The 22,343-nt window shown below is 41.9% G+C and overlaps 1 protein-coding gene across 2 annotated transcripts in view; it reads right to left on the bottom strand.

Moving 5' to 3' along the window:
- LOC117259401 (multiple epidermal growth factor-like domains protein 11) overlaps positions 1-22,343 on the bottom strand; it is a 221,351-nt gene that overhangs the window by 73,969 nt on the left and 125,039 nt on the right. For both annotated transcript variants that reach the window (XM_078173119.1, XM_078173121.1), the window contains exons 7-9: positions 5,365-5,611; positions 3,483-3,603; positions 1,263-1,399 (exon numbers count right to left, since the gene is read on the bottom strand). In XM_078173119.1, the coding sequence (XP_078029245.1) occupies positions 1,263-1,399; positions 3,483-3,603; positions 5,365-5,611 (505 nt within the window). The remainder of the gene's footprint in view (positions 1-1,262; positions 1,400-3,482; positions 3,604-5,364; positions 5,612-22,343) is intronic.

Genomic DNA, 22,343 nt, shown 5'->3' with positions numbered 1-22,343 from the left:
AAAGTTTCATGTCTCTACCACATACGGGGCATGAGATATGCCCATTCAAAGTTTGACATTTCAATGGGTTGCTATAGCGCCCCCCTTTGGCCAATTGATGTAATATTGCTTCATTGGCATCCTCCCATGACCCTCTACCACTGTGCCAAATTTCACATGGATTGACCAAGTCAGTGAGGAGAAAAACGTGGAACACACACACACACACACACACACACACAGAGTTTTCATCATTATATAGTAAGATAAGATTAAGGTTAAGACGTGTGTGTATGTCCATGAATGCCAATCAATCGTAAAATGACAGCGTGCTCCCGCTAGTCAACAATTAACATACATCCCCCCATGAATACGAGTGACCACCATATATGTGTGTATATATATTTATATAACCCTAGAGATGGTTGTGCTGAAAATCCCAGTAAATACTCAGAGCAGCCCGTTTGGCACCAACAACCATGCCACGTTCAAAGTCACTTCAATCACCTTTCTTCATCATTCTGATGCTCCGTTTGAACTTCAGCAGCTCGTCTTCACCATGTCTACATGACTAAATGTTAATGAGCTGCTGACACCTGATTGGCTGATTAGCTATTTGTGTTAATGAGCAGTTGAACAGGTGTACCTAATAAAGTGGCCGGTGAGTGTATATTCTAGCATAATGCATTTTTTCTTGCATGCATCTTATTGTGTTTCTATTTCTTATAACTTCTCTGTGTCCATATTGTATAACAGCAACTGTAAAGTCTCCCAATTTTCCTCCAATCAATCAAGTATCCTGTATCTTAATATGTCGTATTTGTCTGTATGAGTAATAGAGAAACCATGATGACTGCAGGTACGTCAGTATATTGAGGAACAGCAGCAGTTGATTTATTGCAAACGTCACAGTCTGACACAAAGTGATTTAACACTTTGTTCACAACATGTTAACACTGTTTTATATTTTAATATCAGATATAACTAATTCAGGATTCCTGCTGGTAACTTCCACAAGTGCTGCTAAACTTTGCTCTTTCTTCATAAATATTTGATCCTCCTCAGTTTTAATATAACCAAATAATGTGTTTACATTTACAGCTACTGTATCCCCTTATTGTCTCTGTTAGTTTCCCTCTGTGTCCACTGTTTATTACACATCTTACTGTGTGCCCATTTTTATCTTTCTCCCTGCTGAATTCCATTAATATTTTCAGCTGCAACAAGCTAATTTCCCCGAGGGCTCCGCTAAAGTCTCATGTTATCGTACATTCACACTCTACCTCTCTCCGATGTAGCCTGCCGTGCACTGGCACTGACCGCTGATGTGGTCACACAGGCCCTCGTTACGACACGTGCACTCCTGAGAGCAATTAATGCCGAATGATCCGAACGGACACGGCTGGGCGCAGACTGGACCCTGAGGAAGAGGAAGAGGAAGACATGACCATCAGGTTAGCATGCACATCAGACAGGAACACAAAGTGTTTAAAGGAGAGCAAACATCATCATCATCATCATCATCTGCAGAGCTCTGTCCTGACATCAAACCACACTGATACTAATCATCACCTCTCCTCCTAAAAGCTGCACACTGTAGGGGAACTGAAAAGAAACAAGGGAGCGTGCACAGCGTCACATCCTTTGGATTTTACTGAAAAAAATTTACCCTTTACATAGAGATCAGTCCACAGGCTGTTAGAAGCGACTGAGACAGTCGGGGAAGGTCTCAGTCTTTATATTAAAATCAGTTAAAAGTTACATACAGCACCTTTAACCTAGCTTCTACGACCCTCTCCCATGACTTCATGCTGTGGCTGACCAATTTCAAACTTCTACTGTTCAGCACATCACCCTCAAAGTCATTGCACGTCTTGTCTGAAATTGTCGCAGGGGTAAAACTCAATATGACCTCACGTTGTGTCACGTTTGCACACTGATTCCAAAACATTCATCCATCGTTAGAGTTTTTGGAACAGCGTTTTTTTTGCATCTGTCAAAAGTTCAGAGACTGTTTGACAAAGAAGCGGTGAAGAAGTGGCGCAGGGACGAGAGAGGAACGGAGGGTCAGATAGTGATGTTCAGGTGGATGATGATGACGGGGAGAAGGATGTAAAAGAGGACCAATGCAGACGCTCTGCCCCTACAGGTAGCCGTTGTGCCAAATTCGAGACACGGACAGAGATTGGCGACAGAACAGGAGGAGCCTCCAGTGGAGAGAAGCAAGGGACCAAATGTGTCTTTTCATTTTGTCTCGTATTGCGTATCTTTGCCCTGAATAGAACGATAAAATGCATCGGACTCGGTGTGCAGGGTTTCTGTGTTTAACAATTTTTATTGGATAATGAGTTTTTAAAAAAATGTGTACGAAAAATACAGACTTGGTGTTACTCTTAAAAATCGGTACCAGTACTAATGTTTTTTTCAACCTGGGCCCTATTTTCAGATCTGCTTTTGTCTAAATGAGTGATAGGATGTTCAGTATGTGACATTTCTCCAGTATGAAGCTAGGGCTGACCTGCCTGCAGCCTGTGAGCGCGTTATATTAAATAATAGGGCACTCAGACAGCGTCAAACAACGTCAAAAATTCGGACATGTTTGTTGTGGCAAGTCAAAACACTCAGAGAGTGAAAGTCTGGCTCTGAAATCTCACGTCTCACGAGATTTGAGTTGTTGCAGGAAGTTACCGCTGGAGTGACCTTACAAACGCGAGGAGTTACTCTGTTTGGAGTAGTCGTGGCTGAATTTTTACCCGATTTTGACCAACTGGATCTGGATGAGCCATTTGAATTTGATGAGCGCCCATATTTATTTGAACACGGAGTACACGGACGTACACGGACGCAGAGCTCATTGAAACTGAAGAGCGGACGAGGAGAGAGAGGGAGCAGCAACAGGCAGAGGAACATGTCTGAATCCAGCTAAAGATAAACACACACGTTCATTTCTCCTTTCCGTTATGTTGTCAGATAATTATACTAACAATCCGAGCCTATCTGTGTGAAAAAAATGCACTTTTAGTGGATGTATTTTGACGTTGTTTGATGCTGTCTGAGTGCCCTATTATTTAATATAGCGTGCTCACAGGCTGCAGGCAGGTCAGCCCTAGCTTCATACTGGAGACATGTCACATACTGAACATCCTATCACTCATTTAGACAAAAGTAGATCGGAAAATAGGGCCCAGGTTGAAAAAAACATTAGTTCCCCTTTAAGTATCCTCTTACTTTCCAAGAATGTGTAAAACAATCTGATTAACAATATAAGTAGTGTTATATCACATATTAGTGTCCCTTCATTAATGAGTCTTCTCCAGCCTGGTGTGAGCTAAACTTTGAGGAGGAAACACTACAATATAAAACGGTTGTAGAAATATTCAGCCTCAGCTCCGAACACAAACGTGCTGATCTCAGCTTTGGGTTTAAAAACTCTCCGTTAGCTGAACTCAGATAAACGTGCACATCAGCTGGTTTTGCTGTGGATGTTGTGCAGGTCGTCGTACCACCCAGCCGGCAGGACAGGAGCACTCTCCGGTGACGTGATGGCACGTTCCTCCGTTCTGACAGGGACAGCGCTGTTCACACAGGGAGCCATGTTTCCCTGGAGGACAGGGCTCCTCACAGCTGGAGGGAGGAGACAGAGGAAGGAGACATGTTGAGGTGTGACGTGTCAGAGTGAAGCATCTCAGCACTGACAGTGAGCAGAGGGTTAAAGGCTGAACTGTCAAAACAATAATCAGAGGTTAAGGATGATGTCAGACTGTGTCTAAAGCCAACATGCAAAACGTAAAAACAACACATATCTCCATTTCCTAAAGTGTCTCTGTAATATCCTCTCATTAGGAGAGCTCAGCATCAGCACAACAAGCACCAGCGTTGGTGTAAACACGCTTATTTTGCTGTTTACCATCACAGTTTTTCTCCATTGCTCCGTGTGCCAACTGTGGTCTCAGGCTGCAAATGTCTCCACTTAACTTTTAATCATTTCCCATTCAATTCACACGGTTTCTTTTTACACGACCATCACACAGAAAACACCCTCAGTCTTGTTCCCGATGAAGAGGAAGCTGTTTCTGTTACGTCGGCTCAGTTACTGTCAGTCAGAATCACGGCTGCAGGTTTCAGGAAACACACGGAAACAGTTTGTATATGCGCCAGTCGCTGCTGCTGTCTCAGCTCATCGCGCTGTGAGCACACGGAACAACCCAAGGCGACGCAAATTAGCTTATCAATAATTTTTAGCACCTCCTCTCTTCTGTCATCATGAACAGGGAGGCTGGGCAGTCACAGGAAGTTCAATAAGAATCAGACCTGATCAATAAAAGTGACGGGACGTGAAGCAAACACACTGTGACACTCTGCATACAATCATATTTTAAAAATGTTATACGTAATTTTTCTGTATTAAAACGTCTAAAAACAACTAAACCAAGATTTTAGGTGAGTTTGAGTTGTGGTCTTAAATTATCCCAAATGTTTGTAACAAACGCAGGGAAATCTGTCATTTTAATCCAGGACATGCTCTGTGTCATTTGGTCACCGTCGCCTGTTTGTGGCATTTTGTATTCTGACTTTTAATCCAGTTTAAAGCCACATTTTCACGATACGCTTTTTAGATATTGTTAGTTTTTAAAGGTACACTGTGCAGGATGTCAGTTGAAAGTGAAAGTAAAAGGTAAAAGTAAATCCCACATTAATGCTTGTTCAGCGTTTCATATTTCTATATTCACATTTTTCCGTGCTGTGTTTCTTTTACAAGACATTGCACCTTTGCATTTTTACACAGAACCAAACACCTGCAGTATCATTCCACTCCTGTGTGTGGTTTTAGACAGCATGCCGGCATTGTGGACACAGAAGAGGTGTGACGGGCGTGACATGTAACACAACAGCATCGGCCTCGAGTGTGTTTCATTGTGTTTAGAACAATCCTTCATACAGTAGTATATCCTGAACTATGTGTTTTAACCAGATGAAGGATTTTAGTCATCAGACGTCATTGTGGCCAACACATTACAAACTTTATGTTTAAAGAAAATGAAATGACTCTTTAATTTATTTCTGTCAAATATTATTTATATTTTAAAAAAAAATCACCCATTTCGTTCATGTAATAAAACTAATGTAGAATTTATGTTATAAATGTTTTAACTTTAATCAAAGGTAACCATCAGCAGCACATTCTGATCAGCTCCACCTCAATAATATATCACACAGATGAATTATTACATTAACCAGTTACATATGTTCCTTTTTGTTTAATGTCAAAGTTCAGCTTCATTATTTTAAAATCACTGCGTCTGAATGAAGCTAAAGCCCTTCAACGCACGGAGAATTCAGAGCAGCCAGACAGCCATCACATCCAACAGTCAAAGAGCAACTCACAAGGCGCCAGTGTATCCGGGCGCACAAAGGCACTCGCCGGTCTGATGGTGGCAGGTGGCGCCGTTGAGGCACTGGCACTCCAGCAGGCAGTCCTTGCCGTAGAAGTTGGGGTCACAGGGCTCCTCGCAGCGCCAGCCCTGGAAGCCGTCGGTGCAGACGCAGGCTCCTGTTATCGGGTTACATTTGGCCCCGTTCCGGCACTGACAGCGGTTACTGCAGTGGGGCCCCCAGAAGTCACTCTCACAGCCTGTAGAGGAAGAGGAGGAGGAAGAGGAGGGTGTGAGTCAACATGTGATTTAAAACCGTGTGATCATCCATATCTGCCGAGTGGAGAGGTCTGAGAGTGTAGAAGAGGCATGAATGTCTGGACATGAGGTCATCCACATGAGAGTTTGACATAGAGCAGAGAGGTGAGATCAAACGAGGAGAAGAGAGAGAACACGACACATTTTTATCAAACATTTAAGAATTATACTTTACAAAGCTCGGCTAAAAAACATGTCCTCGACTGCAGACCACTGTCCGAGGCCAACACTCAACAAAACTGGTTGTGTTTTTTTGAGTCATCACTGTTTTCAGGAACTTTTTACGCATCAAACATGTTTTTTTGTGACCCATGGCTGTTGTTCCAGCAGGGATAATGCCATGAGAAGCACTTGTTTTTCACCAATACTTTGCTGTGTTTCCAGCTGGAACAGTGCAGCACAAAGCAGGTAAACTGAAGCTTTTCAAGACCAACAAATAATAACACTGGTTGTGTTTTAGCGAGTCATCACTGTGTTTCTAGCGGGAATTTTAGCCTCCAAAACCATATGTTTAAAGCTGAAACTGTCCAAGACTAACAAACAACAAAAACAGTGTTTCCAGCTACTTTCTAGGCACCAAGCATGGGTGTGTTGTAGTGATCCATCGCTGTTTTTCCACCTGAGATAATGCCATGACAAGCAGTAGTTTTTCACCATGACTTTGCTGCATTTCCAGCCAGAACAGAGCCACAACAAGCAGGTATTTTAAGCAAAAACTTAAGACCACAAACTGGTTGTTTTTTAACCCGAGACATTGCTGCATTTCTAGCGGGCATTGTGACCCTTAAACTGGGCATTTTCAATCCAGACATGATCTTTTCTGACCATAACCAGGTGGTTTTTGTGCCCAAACCTACCCTGAAACTTAAAGTTTCAACATATATGTACATAATAACGTATCAGTGGTTTGCATCCGGCCTGCTTTCTCTCTCACACAGTGGTAAATATTTTGTCTGTGCCGGCTGCTTGCTCTGAACGCCATGAAAAACACTCTGCTTGTATGATCAGTTTATTTTTAGAAAGTTTGGATTTTATACTTTAGAAAGCAGAACAGGGGCAATAGTCTGGAAACACACACACATATTTTTCTATACTCTCTTTTCCTGTTTCCACACTTATCCAGGCCTGGCATTGACTAAAAGCAAATTCCATAGTTTCCATACACTGAACAGTTTCACATGACTGTCCACGTCTGTTCAGAGCAGGAAAAGCCAATCAGAAACCAGGATTTTTACCTTCATCTGACACGCTGTTCACTCCTTTAAAACAAATCCCTTCATTTGTGATTCTAAGTTTTAAAAAAGTTGTGTTGTATTTGTCTGTAACATCTCCAGAGGTGATTGGAAATTGTTAAATTGATATCAAATAATAAAAAAATTTGTTTGAAAGTGAAACACAAAGAAAACTCTAACGTCCTGTCATAAGGAGACTTTAGCTGTGTTAACAAATGCAAACATAGAAAGTGACGGCAAACAAAATGAATCACAGTTTTAGACCTGCTGATTTATTGAACTGATGATAAATAGGTAACATCCTATTGCCTACGCTAACATAATTTGTTATGACTAATGATAGTTTGTACAATCAGTCCAGAGCACTTCAGTTACTGCAGTCATCTGGGATCTACTTTACACCAACTCAAGAGACCTCTGGAGTGCTGAAAAAAAAGACTTCACCCTTTTAACTTTTTCTAAGTTCAGAATTTCACTTTAAGCAGAAGAAAGACAAAAGTTTTGTTTGGTCTTTAAAGGAAAAGTCTGGGACTATTGAAGGAAACTAGATGTCAGTGGATGCAAACAGACAGATGAGAAGAGACAACAGACAGTTCAGTGTACAAACGTCCTGAAGTACAAAACAAAGCACTGGTCCCAGTCTCCATCAACACTGGCAGAAATGAGTTTTACAACAGTGACACTGCGGCACCTCGGACTCGTCTCTGAGGGGAGCAGACGTGTAAATCTGCAAACTGTTGTCTCTAAATGTCAGCGAGAGGCGGCAGGCTCAACAACTCTGATCTGAAGTTCACATAAAGCAACAAACGGGACATCAGTAAACTCTATCAGCAAACGTCGATGTTTACCCACCCAGCTGGGTGCATATCTCTTCATACCAAGAGATACCTTAATGCAGGCACGCCGGGGCTACAACTATTTATATGTGACTTTATAAGTTTAAACTCAGATACACCAAAGCACAGAAATAGAGTTTAAGAGGGAGTTTTTACGTTTGAGCTAATCTGATGCTTTAGAGGAGAGTCATCGTCAGGCCTGGTGCAGCTGCAGCACGGATCCTCTCACTGATCTGTTGGAGCAAACTTTTACCTTTTTGATCTGTTGCTGCTCTCCCAGAAACTAAAGGTGATGACTGGAACTATTTGGGGTTCTTCGGCTTGTCCCCATAAGAGAACCCTTTTTGGTTCCTGCTAGAACTTTTTATGAAACCTGTAACTCTGTCAAAGGGTTCTACCTAGAAACCCAACATACAGGGTTATACCTAGAACCTTCTGTGAAAAGTTCAACCCAGAATTGATGGTGGGTCGCTGCTGCTGCTGGCTCTATGTGCTTAAGCCCCGCCCACACACACATTCTCATGACTGATGAATTGGTGCTGGTTATTTATATTATTGTGGCGTATTGATTATGAATACAGTCCATCTGATGCTGGTTTTGTTTCATCACTGTAGCCAGTATCTCACTATCACTATCCTCATTCAGATTTTAAGAAGCTACAAATTATATTCAGCCACAAAATAAATCTGAAAAGCTGCAAATCAGAACGAAAGTACAGATGATACACCGTCTCATGGCGGTCACTTCCTGTCGACGTTACAGATCAGAAGCGCAGAGAGTTGTTGACTAGAGATGATACGCCGTCTCATGGCGGTCACTTCCTGTCGATGTTACAGATCAGAAGCACAGAGAGTCGTTGACTAGAGATGATGCGCCGTCTCATGGCGGTCACTTCCTGTCGACGTTACAGATCAGAAGCACAGAGAGTCGTTGACTAGAGATGATGCGCCGTCTCATGGCGGTCACTTCCTGTCGACGTTACAGATCAGAAGCACAGAGAGTCGTTGACTAGAGATGATGCGCCGTCTCATGGCGGTCACTTCCTGTCGACGTTACAGATCAGAAGCACAGAGAGTCGTTGACTAGAGATGATGCGCCGTCTCATGGCGGTCACTTCCTGTCGACGTTACAGATCAGAAGCACAGAGAGTCGTTGACTAGAGATGATGCGCCGTCTCATGGCGGTCACTTCCTGTCGACGTTACAGATCAGAAGCACAGAGAGTCGTTGACTAGAGATGATGCGCCGTCTCATGGCGGTCACTTCCTGTCGACGTTACAGATCAGAAGCACAGAGAGTCGTTGACTAGAGATGATGCGCCGTCTCATGGCGGTCACTTCCTGTCGACGTTACAGATCAGAAGCACAGAGAGTCGTTGACTACAGATGTGGCTCCATTTGTTTCATACATTTCATCTAAAAGGATCAAATATTTCTATGAAGGATTTTGATAATAATGATAATAATAATAGTAAAAACATTTCCAGTTTCTCAGATTGATCCGCTCTGCTGACTTCTTCAAATGTGCTTTATCGTATTTCCAACCTCAGTGACGGCTGAATGAGGCAAGTGATGCATTTTCACCACATTTCACCATGAAGTTAAAAAGAACCGAGACTGTAACTCAACAAAGTGCAGAATCTTTTTGTGCCACTTTACGCCTTCATATTCTCACCTCCAGTTTCAGTTTGACATCTCCTGATGCTGTAAAATGTTCTGAAAGAATCTGAGGAATGTAACTCAGAGGAGATAAATGACACTTCTGTAAAATAACTCTGAGCTTCTTTTTTAAATTCTTTATGCAACAAGGTTCTGTCATTTTTTATTTGAACAAACTGCTACGGTATGAATCCCTTCCAGGAGAGTCGTTGTCTTGGTGCAGAAATCATTGTTTTTTCTGAACATGGACGTTTGTTTGTAAGAGACATCGTGTCCATGTAACACGCAGAAACTTACATATCTAAAACCGACCGGAGGGGTGCATAGAGCATTATAGTTTGGAGCGTAGGGCCTCAGACTGAGCTGCTGTATTTGATGAGTTGGGAGAGTGAAAACATGTTGATGTTTTGGATTTTAAAAAACTGTTTTTTGAACCCGCCTCTTTCCCTTTACTGACACTGATAAGTGAATTCAACAGATTCTCAGGATTTGTATTCAGAAAATACATCACAAGTCTGGAGGAGGATGAATCTGGTATAAATATCTGGTATAAAGCAGAAGCTGAAGACATTAGATGAAAACAAGTACAAAAGACGAGACATTTTATTGTATATTACATCATCTCAAGATAACATAAATCCAAGCACTATTATCTATTTGATATATGCTCACAGGGTGAACTGCACTCCCCCAGACAGGAAGTAAAGTACCCAGAGAGTGAGTGCCAAGAGCTCTGAACGAATGGCCTTAAGTTAAAAGGAAAACCCTGGAAACAGCCGAGAGAGACGGAAAAAATGGTCCAGACTTGGAGAACTTTTCCCCCCAGATGTGTGTGGCAGTATTGCAGATATTAAAGTGTTAAATGTTTCATCAGTGCTGTGGTGGACAGAGCTCTGAGCAGACAAAGCATAAATCAGACTTGCACTCATTCCCTCTCAATCTTCCTCTAATTTACTCTCTGTTTTCTATGCGTCTCCTCCTTCCTCCTGCCCTATCTCCATTTCTCTACTGCCTCTCTCAAAGAGGGGACTTCTCTTTATTTCTCTTAACTAGTGAGCCAGCATAGTCAAATCCTTTATCCTCTCACAGCCTCAATTATTCAGCAGCAAAGAGTCCAAATCAAGTGACTAATGACTTTGATCAAGAGTAGCTCGCTGGCACTAAGCAAAACTTTCTGCACTAAATTAAGAGCTGCATAATATACTTTGGCAAGGGCTAACTCTTTAAGGAATATTTCGAGGTTTGTCTACGGTGAAGTCGCTCTTTGCCAATAATAAAATATGAGCCTGCTCTTTGCTTTGCCTCTTTTCTTTCTCACTTCTAATAGAGAAACACACCTGACACTGTTAACCTGCCTCTTTGTTTCTGTGACACTCTTTAAATCCAACAGTCGACTGCAGGTTGTTGTCAACGGCAAATTAGTTCTTGATTAAAGGAGTAGTTAAGGTGGTTTAATTTATTAAGCTTGTTCCACACCAACGAAGGTTCAAAGTGCTATTAAGGTGCTTATTTGCTTTCTTACCGAGTGTTAGATGAAAGCTACACTACTCCCATATATTAAGAGTTTGTATTAAAGGTAATGCCAGGAGAGGATTAGCTTAGCTTAGCTTAGCTTAGCATGAGAACTAGAGTCAGGGGAAGACAGCTAGCCTGGCTCTGTCCTCACAGCTCATTACCTAATGTATTTACCTTTTGTTTTTTGTTGTTTTTTTAGTTTGTTGACAAACATTCATTCATCTTCTGTAACGACTTATCCTGTTAGGGGTCGTTTGGGGGTGGAGCCTATCCCAGCTGACACTGGGTGAGAGGCAGGCAATTAACCTGCATGTCTTTGGACTGTGGGAGGAAGCTGGAGCACCCGGAGGAAACCCACGCTGACACGGGGAGAACAAAATATAAATGAAAACATGTCTCTTCAGGAGCTTACTGTGCATAAAACATGTTAATAAAACCTACATTGTTGCCCCTGAGGACAACAGAGGATTCATTTGTTTATCATTTCTGTACATTAATAACAGTCTGTGGTGACAGTTAAAAACTGCAGTGGAGCTTCAGAGTGTCACTGACTACAAGACCCATCAGCCTCAGCCAATTGTGGTCCCTCAAGCTCAGGCCCTGGTTGGCCATATCAACAGCACTGGAAGCTTCTATTGGCTCAAGTGAGGTGTCAATGGAAAGGTCAGGAGGTCGCCTCCTTTTTGAGCTTTCATTCGTCCGATTGTGTACATATACAACAGAGAAATTATGGATAATACGTGGAGACGCATGAATGTTGAAATGATGGAACGATGGCTGGTGGCTATCTGTGGATGTAATAATGTGTCTGGACTAAATATCTCACTGGATTTAAACCTTTAGGACTGTAAGAGGTGAAATGGGAGCTGTGTAAAGTGTGATTCTGTCGCGTTCACAAGAATGCAATGGACAAGGTCCCAGTGACCTTGACATTTGACCTTTGACTACCAAAAACTTATTGTTGAGTCCAAGTGGACATTTGTGCCAAATTTGAAGAAATTCCCTTGAGGTGCTCTTGAGATATTGTGTTCACATGGATGGGATGGACAGATGTAGCTCACCTGGCTATCACCGATGTGGAGGTTTGAAAACATAAATATAAATAAAATAAATAAATAAATAAATAAACATTTTGGCTTATTGGGTAAAAATCCCATGATAATCTTTGAGCATATTGTAATTCATGTGGTCTGAGAGAAAACTGGACTTCTTCACCTCCACTTGGCTCAGTTTTTATGCTTTAGAAAATCTAGCCTTCAACTTCGTCCAATCACAGGTCATATCAGAGAGAGGGCGTTCCTATTGGCTGTTCTACAAATGCAGATGTGCGTGCACGTCCCCGCCAGGTGGCACAATCACGGCTGGAAATGCCGCCGATGTCTCGCTTAAAAAACATTTGGTTTTGGTGAAAAATCAGGGCTGTAAATGTCGCTAACTTCGTGCTAAAACACAAACAGTTTTGTTATTAGCTGGTCTCAAACAGCAGTCTGCAGCTGGCAACCGTCTCATCTAAGCGCTGACACATACACAGAAAAACACGAAAAATGGGTTCACTTGCACAAGACTCCTTGTCTTTCATGAAGTGCTGCCCAACATGACATCAGATCCACATGTTTCCAGCTCAGCTACAGCAGCGTCAGACAGCTGACAGTAAAGTGTGAGCTCCTTCAGATCAGAGAGTCAGAGCTTCATCTTCAACAGAGACGCAAAAAAGATGAGGGAAACATTTTGAACGACTCACACTGTGATGTGAAAATACAGTCCTGCTGTTTGTTGTATCTGGCCACTCGTACAGCAGGAGGCTACAGCTGTATACCACCAGAGGAAAAAGAAGCATCTGCAGCCTTCAGTTAATTTTCAGAGTAAAAGCTTTATAACAACAGTAAAACTGGTTCAGAAACTGAGAGCAGCTGGGCAGGTTCAGTGGCTTCACTCTGGTACCGTAATAATTCCTTTTGAAACCTAAATTCAAAGCAATTTAATGTTGGTTTTACTGCATGTTTGAAGCAAAATGTTTGGACGAGGCAGAAATCAAAAATACTCACAAGGTTACATGACGGCAGGGTGAATGATTCACACGTGGATATTCACTCAGTGTCGTGATGAAGGATTGTTTTTTTTCTGTTCATAGCAGAAACTCAATAAATTCCAATCTATCTCACCTATAGCAGAGCAGAACAGCTGTTTGAGCAGCAATTAGAAGTTTCCAGATATAGAGTCCATTACTGCCTTTACTCTTCACGCTCACACATACAGAACATGATGAAATATTGATGTTTCAAACTTCCTTTTTAATGCAGCAGCTAATTGGAAGATCCACAGACAGACAACCCTCCTACGCAGACGGATACGAATTTCTATCTTTACGATGTTCCTTTACTCTTTCTTTTATTGAATATAAAACCTGACTCTCCATCTGCATTAACAGACCAGTGTTTAACATGAAAGCCTGAACAGGAGCAACAGGGAGGGAGGAGGGACAATTAGAGAAAGGTGATTAAAACTTTTAAATAGAACGAGAAAAAAACAAAGGAAAGCAATCAAGTCGTATAATCGCCTGAAGACAAAACAGACTTTAAATTTCAGGAGAAGCTAAAAAGATCCTTGTTGCACAAACCACAGGACTCTGTAATGAGTCTAAACAGGAAACGCACAAGTTTAATGTGTCCAGCACCTCTGTGTAGTGTCTCAGCTCATTAACTGGCAACCTGAGGACGAACATGAGTGGTATCGATCCTCTCATCTGACTCTCAGCGAGAAAGCAACATGTAATTAGCCAACAGGTCCTCCACATTCAACAACAAAATATGTTGTTTCTATCTGCTCTCCAGAAGAAATGTTTTCTAATCTCATCAATTTTTATAACTTTTCCAAAAACCAGCAATCTGACAGTCGTGTTGTGTTGCTCACAAACCATCGTCACTGAAGAATGAATCTTTTGGGGAAACAAACTGAACTGAATCACTTCCTGAAATGATCCGTTTGTGTCTCAGTCAGTTGTGAACACACTTACAGGAACTCACTGAGTGAGTGATTCAAGTTGGAGGGGAGTGATTTATGGAATATACTCAGTGTATCATGACATGTCCCTTGAGGGATGTATAAAAGGTATATATATGGCGAACACTGAGTATAAATGGTCACGCCATTTATTCAAGTCACCAGCATGAGACTCGCTGTCTCTCTCACTCACAGATACACACATAAAGACTTCTACACATCAGACGCCACACACTCCGCCCAGCCAGATCACTTTCTCCCAAGTGATAGTGTGTGAGCAGGCGAGGTGTGTTTCTCATCTGCAGGGCTCCAGACTGCGACCACTTAGTCACATTTTGTGACCATGGAGCACCACTACGACTTGCAAATACTATTCATATAGTTGATATAGTTGTTAATGTGTTTCTAGCTCACAACAATACTGTGAGTAAAGGAAGCGTGTGTCCTTGTACCTGCAGGGCTCCAGACTGCAGCTATTTAGTCACATTTTGCAACCATGGAGCACCACTGCAATGTTTTAATGAGTTTAACAATAGCATTAGCAGATAAAGCATGTGTCTTTGTACCTGCAGGGTCCCAGCAAGCAATTCTTTATTTACATTTTGTGACCATGGAGCACCACTACGACTTGCAAATACTATTCATATAGTTGATATCGTTGTTAGTGTGTTTCTAGCTCACAGTGAATAAATCCTCACGTTTAACGGCTTTACGGCAACAGTTTGACTTAATGAGTGTAACGAGCAGAGAAAACGTGTTTTTGTACCTGGAGGACTCCAGACTGCAGCTATTTAGTCACATTTTGAGACCATGGAGCACAAGTGTGACCTGCAGATATTATTCATATATGAACTGGAGAGCTGTTAGTGTGTTTCCAGCTCACAGATGAAAACATCCTCACGCTTAAAGGTGCCAAAGTAAGAGTTTAACTTAATGCTAACGGCTAAGGTCTGACTGTTGAGCGGAAGCTTCAAGTTCACAGCAAAAACATAAACAGCAGAAACACTTCCTGCCCGAGACAAACTGGGTGCTTCAAAATAAAAGCACCACTGGTTCTGCTTTGAGTTATTTAATTATAAAAATACATTATTTATCTTTACTGTAACTGTACTTAATGAACCTTTTATTATAACAGTAGCTACTTTTTTAACTTTACTGTAACTGTAGTTGTAGTTTAATATTTCAGTAATCTACAGTAGTTAAAAAGAGATTTTAAAATATCTTAATATATATTGTGTATCTCAATACAGCCTAAAAATACTGCAACATTATTTTAAAGCCATATCGCCTAGCACTAATTCAAGTCATTGGTTCATTGCTCACTGCTGACTGGTGGACATAGTGCAAGTATTAGTTGTAGTTTTTTGTTTGAACTACTTTAGTTTGACTTACACAATTTTAAATCAATGTCTCGGTTAGTTATAAAATCTTCCCAATTTGCTCTGGGTGTTGATTCACTCTGACTCTGTGTTAGACAGTGAGAATCAGTCAGTTATGTTTCAGGTTTTATCTTTTCTTCATTCTACAGGATGCTGATTTCCAAATGTGAATGTTTCAGTATGTTTAAGGCTTCCCACAGTGAACAGGCAGTGAAGCACTATGTGAACTCGCTAAAGCTAAAATCAAGTAAATAAAATAAAAAAAAAAATCTTGTGTAAATATGGTAGTTACCAACAGGTATCAAAGTTAGTGTTGATTAACTCATTTGGTTTATGAAGCCATAAAGAACTTAGATTTCAGTTTACTTGAAACAACTTGAGCCACGGGTGATTTTCAGATTTGGACATGTGGTGTGGCTGACTTTGACATTTAGTCATATTTTTGGAAAAATATGTGTGAATGTCAAATTTATGGCCTGCACACATGGCGGGAGACAGACAAAGGACGGAAAAAGTCAGACAGGCCTAATTTCTGTCTGATTCTAAAGGTACACATGATGTCTTCTCTATAAACTGATGTCCGCACATGAATGCAGAATCTGGAGGTGACGGGACAAGATTCTGGAACTGGTTTGTAGTCTCAACAGTATTGATCAATCACGTCTGAGTGGGCTTTGGTTGCCTGCAGGTAAACAGTCTATACGAGAAGGGAGGATGCATTGATCGAACTGCAATCTCAGAAACTATCACATACTGTCTGTTGGCTCTCTAGCCTTATGTTAGCTTTTTAACATGCAGATATCTGCTTATAGAGATTAGTCGTCCCTCAACTCCAACTCCAGTCTTGTCTCAACAATAACTAGCGCACAGAGGAAGAAGTCTTGGTCCAGTTATCTGTATCCAGATTTCCACTGGCTGTAGCCCCTGGAGGCTAAATTGCCGTCAGACTTTTTGTTGGTGGGTTCAGAGATTGGTCATAATGTTCTTCAAGAAATACGTTAAGATGTCAAGGACGATAAGTGTGACTGACTTGAAGCTCTTCATCTAAACAGCTGCTGCTTTTCCCGTCAACCGTACAGGTGACACAGGTTAATGTGTGCTGAGCTGATCTGAACAGGTTTCCTGACGAAATCAGGTGACACAGGAAATCTAGTCTCCTAATCTCCACACTTTGCTTTGAGAAAGGTTCATCTGAACCCAGCCAAACTCTGCACTAAGGGAAAAAACACTCTGGCTTGTTTGTGTTTCTTTGCACCAATCAAAATTGGAGTTGGTCAGTTGTTTGTGTTATTGTTTGCTACCGCACAGTAAATATCCAGCATCTGCTTGTGTTGTCAATGTGCTAACTGGCTAACCGGCGTCTTGAATCTGTCCTGTCTGTCTTCCTGTTTCTCTATTTGAATGACGCTAACAGGCTACCGCCACCTGCTGGTGTGGAGAGTTATTTCCTCTCACACAGGCCCAGAACATACGTGCTGGCTGGCCGTCAGCTGTAGTCCTTGCGGTGCATTCAAGTGTAACTTTTCGGACAAGACACAGGAGACGTGACTGTGTCCCGACCTTTATATGCACAGTCTACATCCTGTGAGTCAAAGTACAGGAAGTCAGACATGACTTTTACACACTGCAGTAACATGACAGTAAATATACGTAGGTGTACAGCAGCTCTGTAATCCCATCGCTCCTCTCATTTACCTTCTTTCAGAACCACGTACAACTTATTTTAGGTGTTTATTTCAGGGGTATGAGACACGGCTCAGGCTCCGGAGTGAGAACAGAGTTTTTCCTTACAGTGCAAATGTGTTTTCAGATGCAAAGCAGCAGCCACACAGGAGTTCATCACTTGTATCTGAAACCTTAAAGTGCACTCACACCTCTGATAGTGATATCCCCCTTATGATTCTCAATATGAATCCATAATGTGTGTGTGTGTGTGTAGCAGGTGCACTTTAACATATTCAAGAGATCATGAGCTGTAACACTGTCACACTGGCAGGTCTTTACACATTCAGCATAATAAGGTCATAATACATTCAGTGCTAACCACATTAGAGGAGCCTGATCCTGAAGAGAAACTCATTTTTCCAACAAAATTTAAATCTGAAGAGCATGATGTGATTAGTCTCCAATATAAAACCCTCTGTTACTGTTCCCGGCCCTGTTTTACCACTGTTCTGTGTTGTGCTATATTGTATTGTAAAGGCCTGAGCAGTGCTTTAGGTAATGTCTGCACACACGCTGTGCATGGCTGATTGATGTCGTCATTAAATCGTCTGCTGCACCTACTTTAAATGCTGCTCTCTCTTGTCTCTCCAGCCATTCGTACGAAAAGAAAACCTTAAGGGTCTCACTGTACCGCTTTCTCATGACACGGGCAAAAGTTATGCAAATATAATAATCATTCATTAGTCATTATCAGGTGGAAGTCAGTTGGTTGAGTTGTTTTCAGAATTGTGCTATGTGGCCTGAACAAAATATGTCAATATGCATTTCTGGGGCTGTGATCATTTGAGTGTGCAGAGATCTTTTGTTTATCCAGCAAATTCTACTCAGTCTGGTTCTCAGCAGCATCCTCAGAGTCGGCACGTCGCAGAGGCAGTATGGACCCTTTTAGGGCCGACGCCACGATGACATCATTTGATCAGCTGGAGGCAAAACGCTACCACCACCACCACCACCACCACCACCACAGGGCTGTAGGCTCCATAGGAGTGTTAAAATGTGTTTGTCTTGTTGTGTTATTGGGAGCCAGAATAGAAGGAGTCATGGCTCAAAACCAGCCGCCACTGCCCGTCAACAAAAACAAAGACAACTATGGTTAAATGTGATAAGACCAAAGGACTGGACGGAGGCCATCATCAAAAATGCTCACATGTGCAGCGCACACTTCATATCAGGTTAGGGAAAAAGTATTTCCTGTTGTAGGGATGAATAAGGTTATGTGTATTAAGGGTTATCATGTCCACCTCATCAGAAACTGGGGAGGGATTAAGAGGGATATTGGATTTCTCTGCAACGCTAACTTTTTAGCACATTAGCTAACGTTAGCTTCCATAGCAAAACAAATAGTGGATTTCTCTGGAACGCTTACTTTTAGCACATTAGCTAACGTTAGCTTCCATAGCAAAACAAACAAGTGTGGTCCTCCTTTGTAAGATTGGCTTCCTGTGACATCATCCATCCACTGAGTGAGAGCATACGGGTCGGCCAGTCTGGTCCCGTTGGTCAGTGTTTACTTATTATAATGTCTGTGGAGAACTGTTTTGCCTCCAGCTAAGCCCCGCCCACCAAAAACACTCATATAAAGACATCGGTATCAGTGTCGGTCCAGAACTTCATGATCAGTGCATCCTGAGTTCAATTAGAGGTTATTTCGTTCACTTTGTTATTTTACAACGTCATATATTATTGTTTTTATTCTTCTGAACAAGGTCATTTGTAATTCCCTTGTGTTGATTATTGTATTATGTGATTATTATAAGACATGTACAACATGTTATTGAAAGCAAACTGGAACATTTTTTCTATTGTTAGCTGGGTTCATTTTGGTGATAAACATGCCGTGCTTTGACTGTTGAGCTGCAGCGGAGGGTTGGGGGCTCACCTGCAGCACCAAATGCACCAGGACCACTGAGCCTCCTGCTTCACACTCAGACAGCTCCAAACACACATAGATGCACATCAGTACAGCCAGTACAATCACAACCCTCTGATGCTAAGCTAACAGCCTGCAGCAGGATCAGTATGGACACACAGCTCTTTATTAAACTCTCTCCACCTGCAGAAAAACTTTTTAAACTTCTCACACAGAGCTGAGAACTAATCTGCTGCTTCTAACCAGGAACACAAAACCTCTCCAGCATTTAATGAATATTGAAAACATCTGCCCTAAACAACCACTGACATCTGCATGATGAGTGTTTTACATTAATCAAACCTGTCAATAGCGTCACGGGGCGGGCCACAAGGTTAAAGTGATTAACTGTGAGAGAAAAACAAAGCTCTGCATTCACAAGTGTCCGTTCACAAGAGCAGAATAAATTGAATTAGCAGCTTTTGTGTGGCTCTCGACTGCTTTATGTTTCGGCTGATTGAATCAGAATTAGAGAAGTGGACAAGTAAAAACACAATACTCAGAGAACATTGATTGTTGACTTCTAAAGGCCCACTAGAGGGCATTTCACACACAACAAGTTTGGGTGTTTATTTGTTGATGTGGAGGAATCAAAGTGAATGTGAAGCACACAGACATGAGCTCCTTAATAAACTGACTTTTATTTTCTATTAAAGACTCTGTACAAACACTCAACTTCTCATCTTACAAACTGAGGCTTAAATCACAGCCTGCTGTCACAGGATGATGAGGAGATAGTTTTCCCGTAAAGAGGAAGTGTGCGCCCCGGTGAGAGGGTGATGGACGAGCGGCCTGATGGGACCGGAGCGAGGGGGGAATACCCTGCCAATAAGCAAGGCAGAGGCAGAAGGATAGTGCTGAGTGGCCGAAAACGCAGCAGCACTCCGACTGCCACTGGGCCATCTGTTGATCTATGGAGCAGCAGCCGCACTCATTTGTCTTGGTTACGCCCCGCTGATCACGCTGTGTGTTTGTGGGGCCGGACTCTGAGCTACACAGAGGTTTACTCTGTGTTTATTAGTGCTCACCAGCGGACAAATAAGGGGAGAGAACAGCGGGGGGCGTGGGGGCATGACTTTATCTTACAGGGAAATATACGTGGACATGTCTGAGGAGGGTGTGTGTTCACTGACTGTGAAGGTCTGAGGTCCTCACATTAACGTACACGCATTTTATTTTTACTAACACGTGATGCATTATGATTATTTTCAATATTGTTTGATCTATTATTTTCTTGAAGGGGCTCTGTGTCAGTTGCCTGCACACAGTTCTCAACATGGCGATTACTGAGCTGGCGGCTAGCAGCTAACGGTGCTAACTCCATAAACAGTGCTGACAAAGCTAACGGTGTTAACCAAGGGGGGACTGGAGGGTGGGCGCTACACTTCCATGACAATGCCATTCTGGTATCAGCAGCAACGGCCGTTTCAGCGCGGTACAGAGCAGCGGCGATGAGCTAGCCCGTCTGAAAAACACATACAGTATACTAACATTCACTGGACCGTCTGAGCACAACAAACCACAGAGGGAGTGTGACTTCATTCTCTGCTCAGGACGCCATCACCCCACTTCATCTTCACAAGGCAGAAAGTGGCTGCTGTGATAATAATGCTCTGAACGTCGCATGCAGAACCTTTAATAATAACATGCCTGGATGAATGCCATAAAATAGTGAAAAATTCTCATCACAATTTCCCAAAGCTCAAGGTGACACATTCAAACAACTTGTTTTGTCCGAACAAAGACAAAAATATTCAGTTTACAATCACAGGAGGAAGAGGAATAATGAAACCTGAAAAGCTGGAACCAGTTTTGGCATTTTGCTTTAAAAAAAACAACTTGCAATTTTATTTTGTGTTGATCATCACTCATCAAGTTGTTTCTTGCTTGATAATCAATTCAATAATTCTTTATCAAATAGTAATAAGTCATTGGTGACTATTGGTTTGTTCAAACAGAATGCAAAGCACGTGTTTTGTGATTGCCTATAAAGTCACTATAAGGACGGGAATGACAGGACACATGAAATTCACGATGCTCTTGTGGTCACACGGTGCCATGTCATAATTCCGACATCCCATTATTCCGAAAATTACCCATTGTTCTGAAATCTCAATGTTTCGACATCCCATTGGTCCGACCATATTAAACCCATTGTTCCAACGTCCGGTTGTTCCAAAATCTCAATGTTGCAAAGCAAAAAGTTGAAAAAGCAAGCAGCAAGGGAAAGCAGCAAGAGACCGTGTTGTCTTGTTGTTTACTGTTGCCATGACGTCAATGGTCGGTTGTTTTGAGGAGGTAGAAACAATGTTGAAAGTTATAATTTTAACCCAAACCATTATCTTTTACTAACCTTGACCAAGTAGTTCTTGTGCCTAAACCTAACCAGACCTTAACCATGAAACAGTTATTTTGTAACAATGAAAAATGAGATTTCGGAACAATGTGTCATTTTCGGAACAATGGGATGTCAGAATTATGAGCGGACCCCGTTCACACGAGTTGAATTTTGTCAACTTGTTCAGGAAATTGCAAGTTGCAAGTTGCTGTGTCATAAAAGCATCAGTGTTGAGATCTGGTTGAAATTTTCTTGATGTTGCTGATAATCAGAAAAAGAGGACAAACTAATTCTGGAGCTCTACGACAGAGTTTTGCACAAGGTGTTGGGTACTCGATGGGTAACCCCCCAAAAAGCTGTGTAACAGGTAAAAATATGTATATATATAAATTCACAGGTAAAAATGAACTACGTGGGGGCGGGCAGCAGGTGAGAACAAAAATATATTTTATTATTTTCAGAATAAAACACAGTAAAAAGATGTGCAGTATATGTGTAATATTTTGACACCAGTGTAACCTTTGACCCCGTGGTCACATTGGTCACCGACGTGGAGGACTCCAGCCATGAAACTTTGCAGCCCGAGGATGAGGTGGCAGCCTACATGGAGTTCGGATCCTTTGGAGGTTTGATGGTGGTGGAAGGAGCATGCTAACATGTTTCCTAACCTGGCAGTGATTGAATGTTTTCACCATCCAGTCAAAGAGACGTCTTCTCTGCTGGATTTGGAATTCAAGAATGGAGAAAACGCACAGCAGTGCAGAGCCAGTGGTCAGTAGAAAGTATCCATCCAGCTTTTGAAGACAAACTGAAATAACCACCACATCACATTCCATCTTTGTTTCTTTCAGGAATATAGCTCAACATGATGTGAAATCAGTCCTCTGATTTAATTTGAGGTAAAAAGTTTTGTGTGAATAAGAACCTCATTAAAAGACAAAGATTGCAAAGATTTGTACGTCAGCAGGAGTGTAGCAGAACATGAAGTGTAGGCAGTGCTCTGCTTATTTAAATGTGAAAGTGCAATAAAAACAATTTGTTCCAAAAATCAATGAATAATTGTGATAAATAATCATGATCTC

This window comes from Epinephelus lanceolatus, chromosome 2 (genome assembly GCF_041903045.1).
Source record: "Epinephelus lanceolatus isolate andai-2023 chromosome 2, ASM4190304v1, whole genome shotgun sequence".
NCBI classification, from domain to species: domain Eukaryota; kingdom Metazoa; phylum Chordata; class Actinopteri; order Perciformes; family Serranidae; genus Epinephelus; species Epinephelus lanceolatus.
This window is presented reverse-complemented; position numbering and strand designations above follow the sequence as displayed.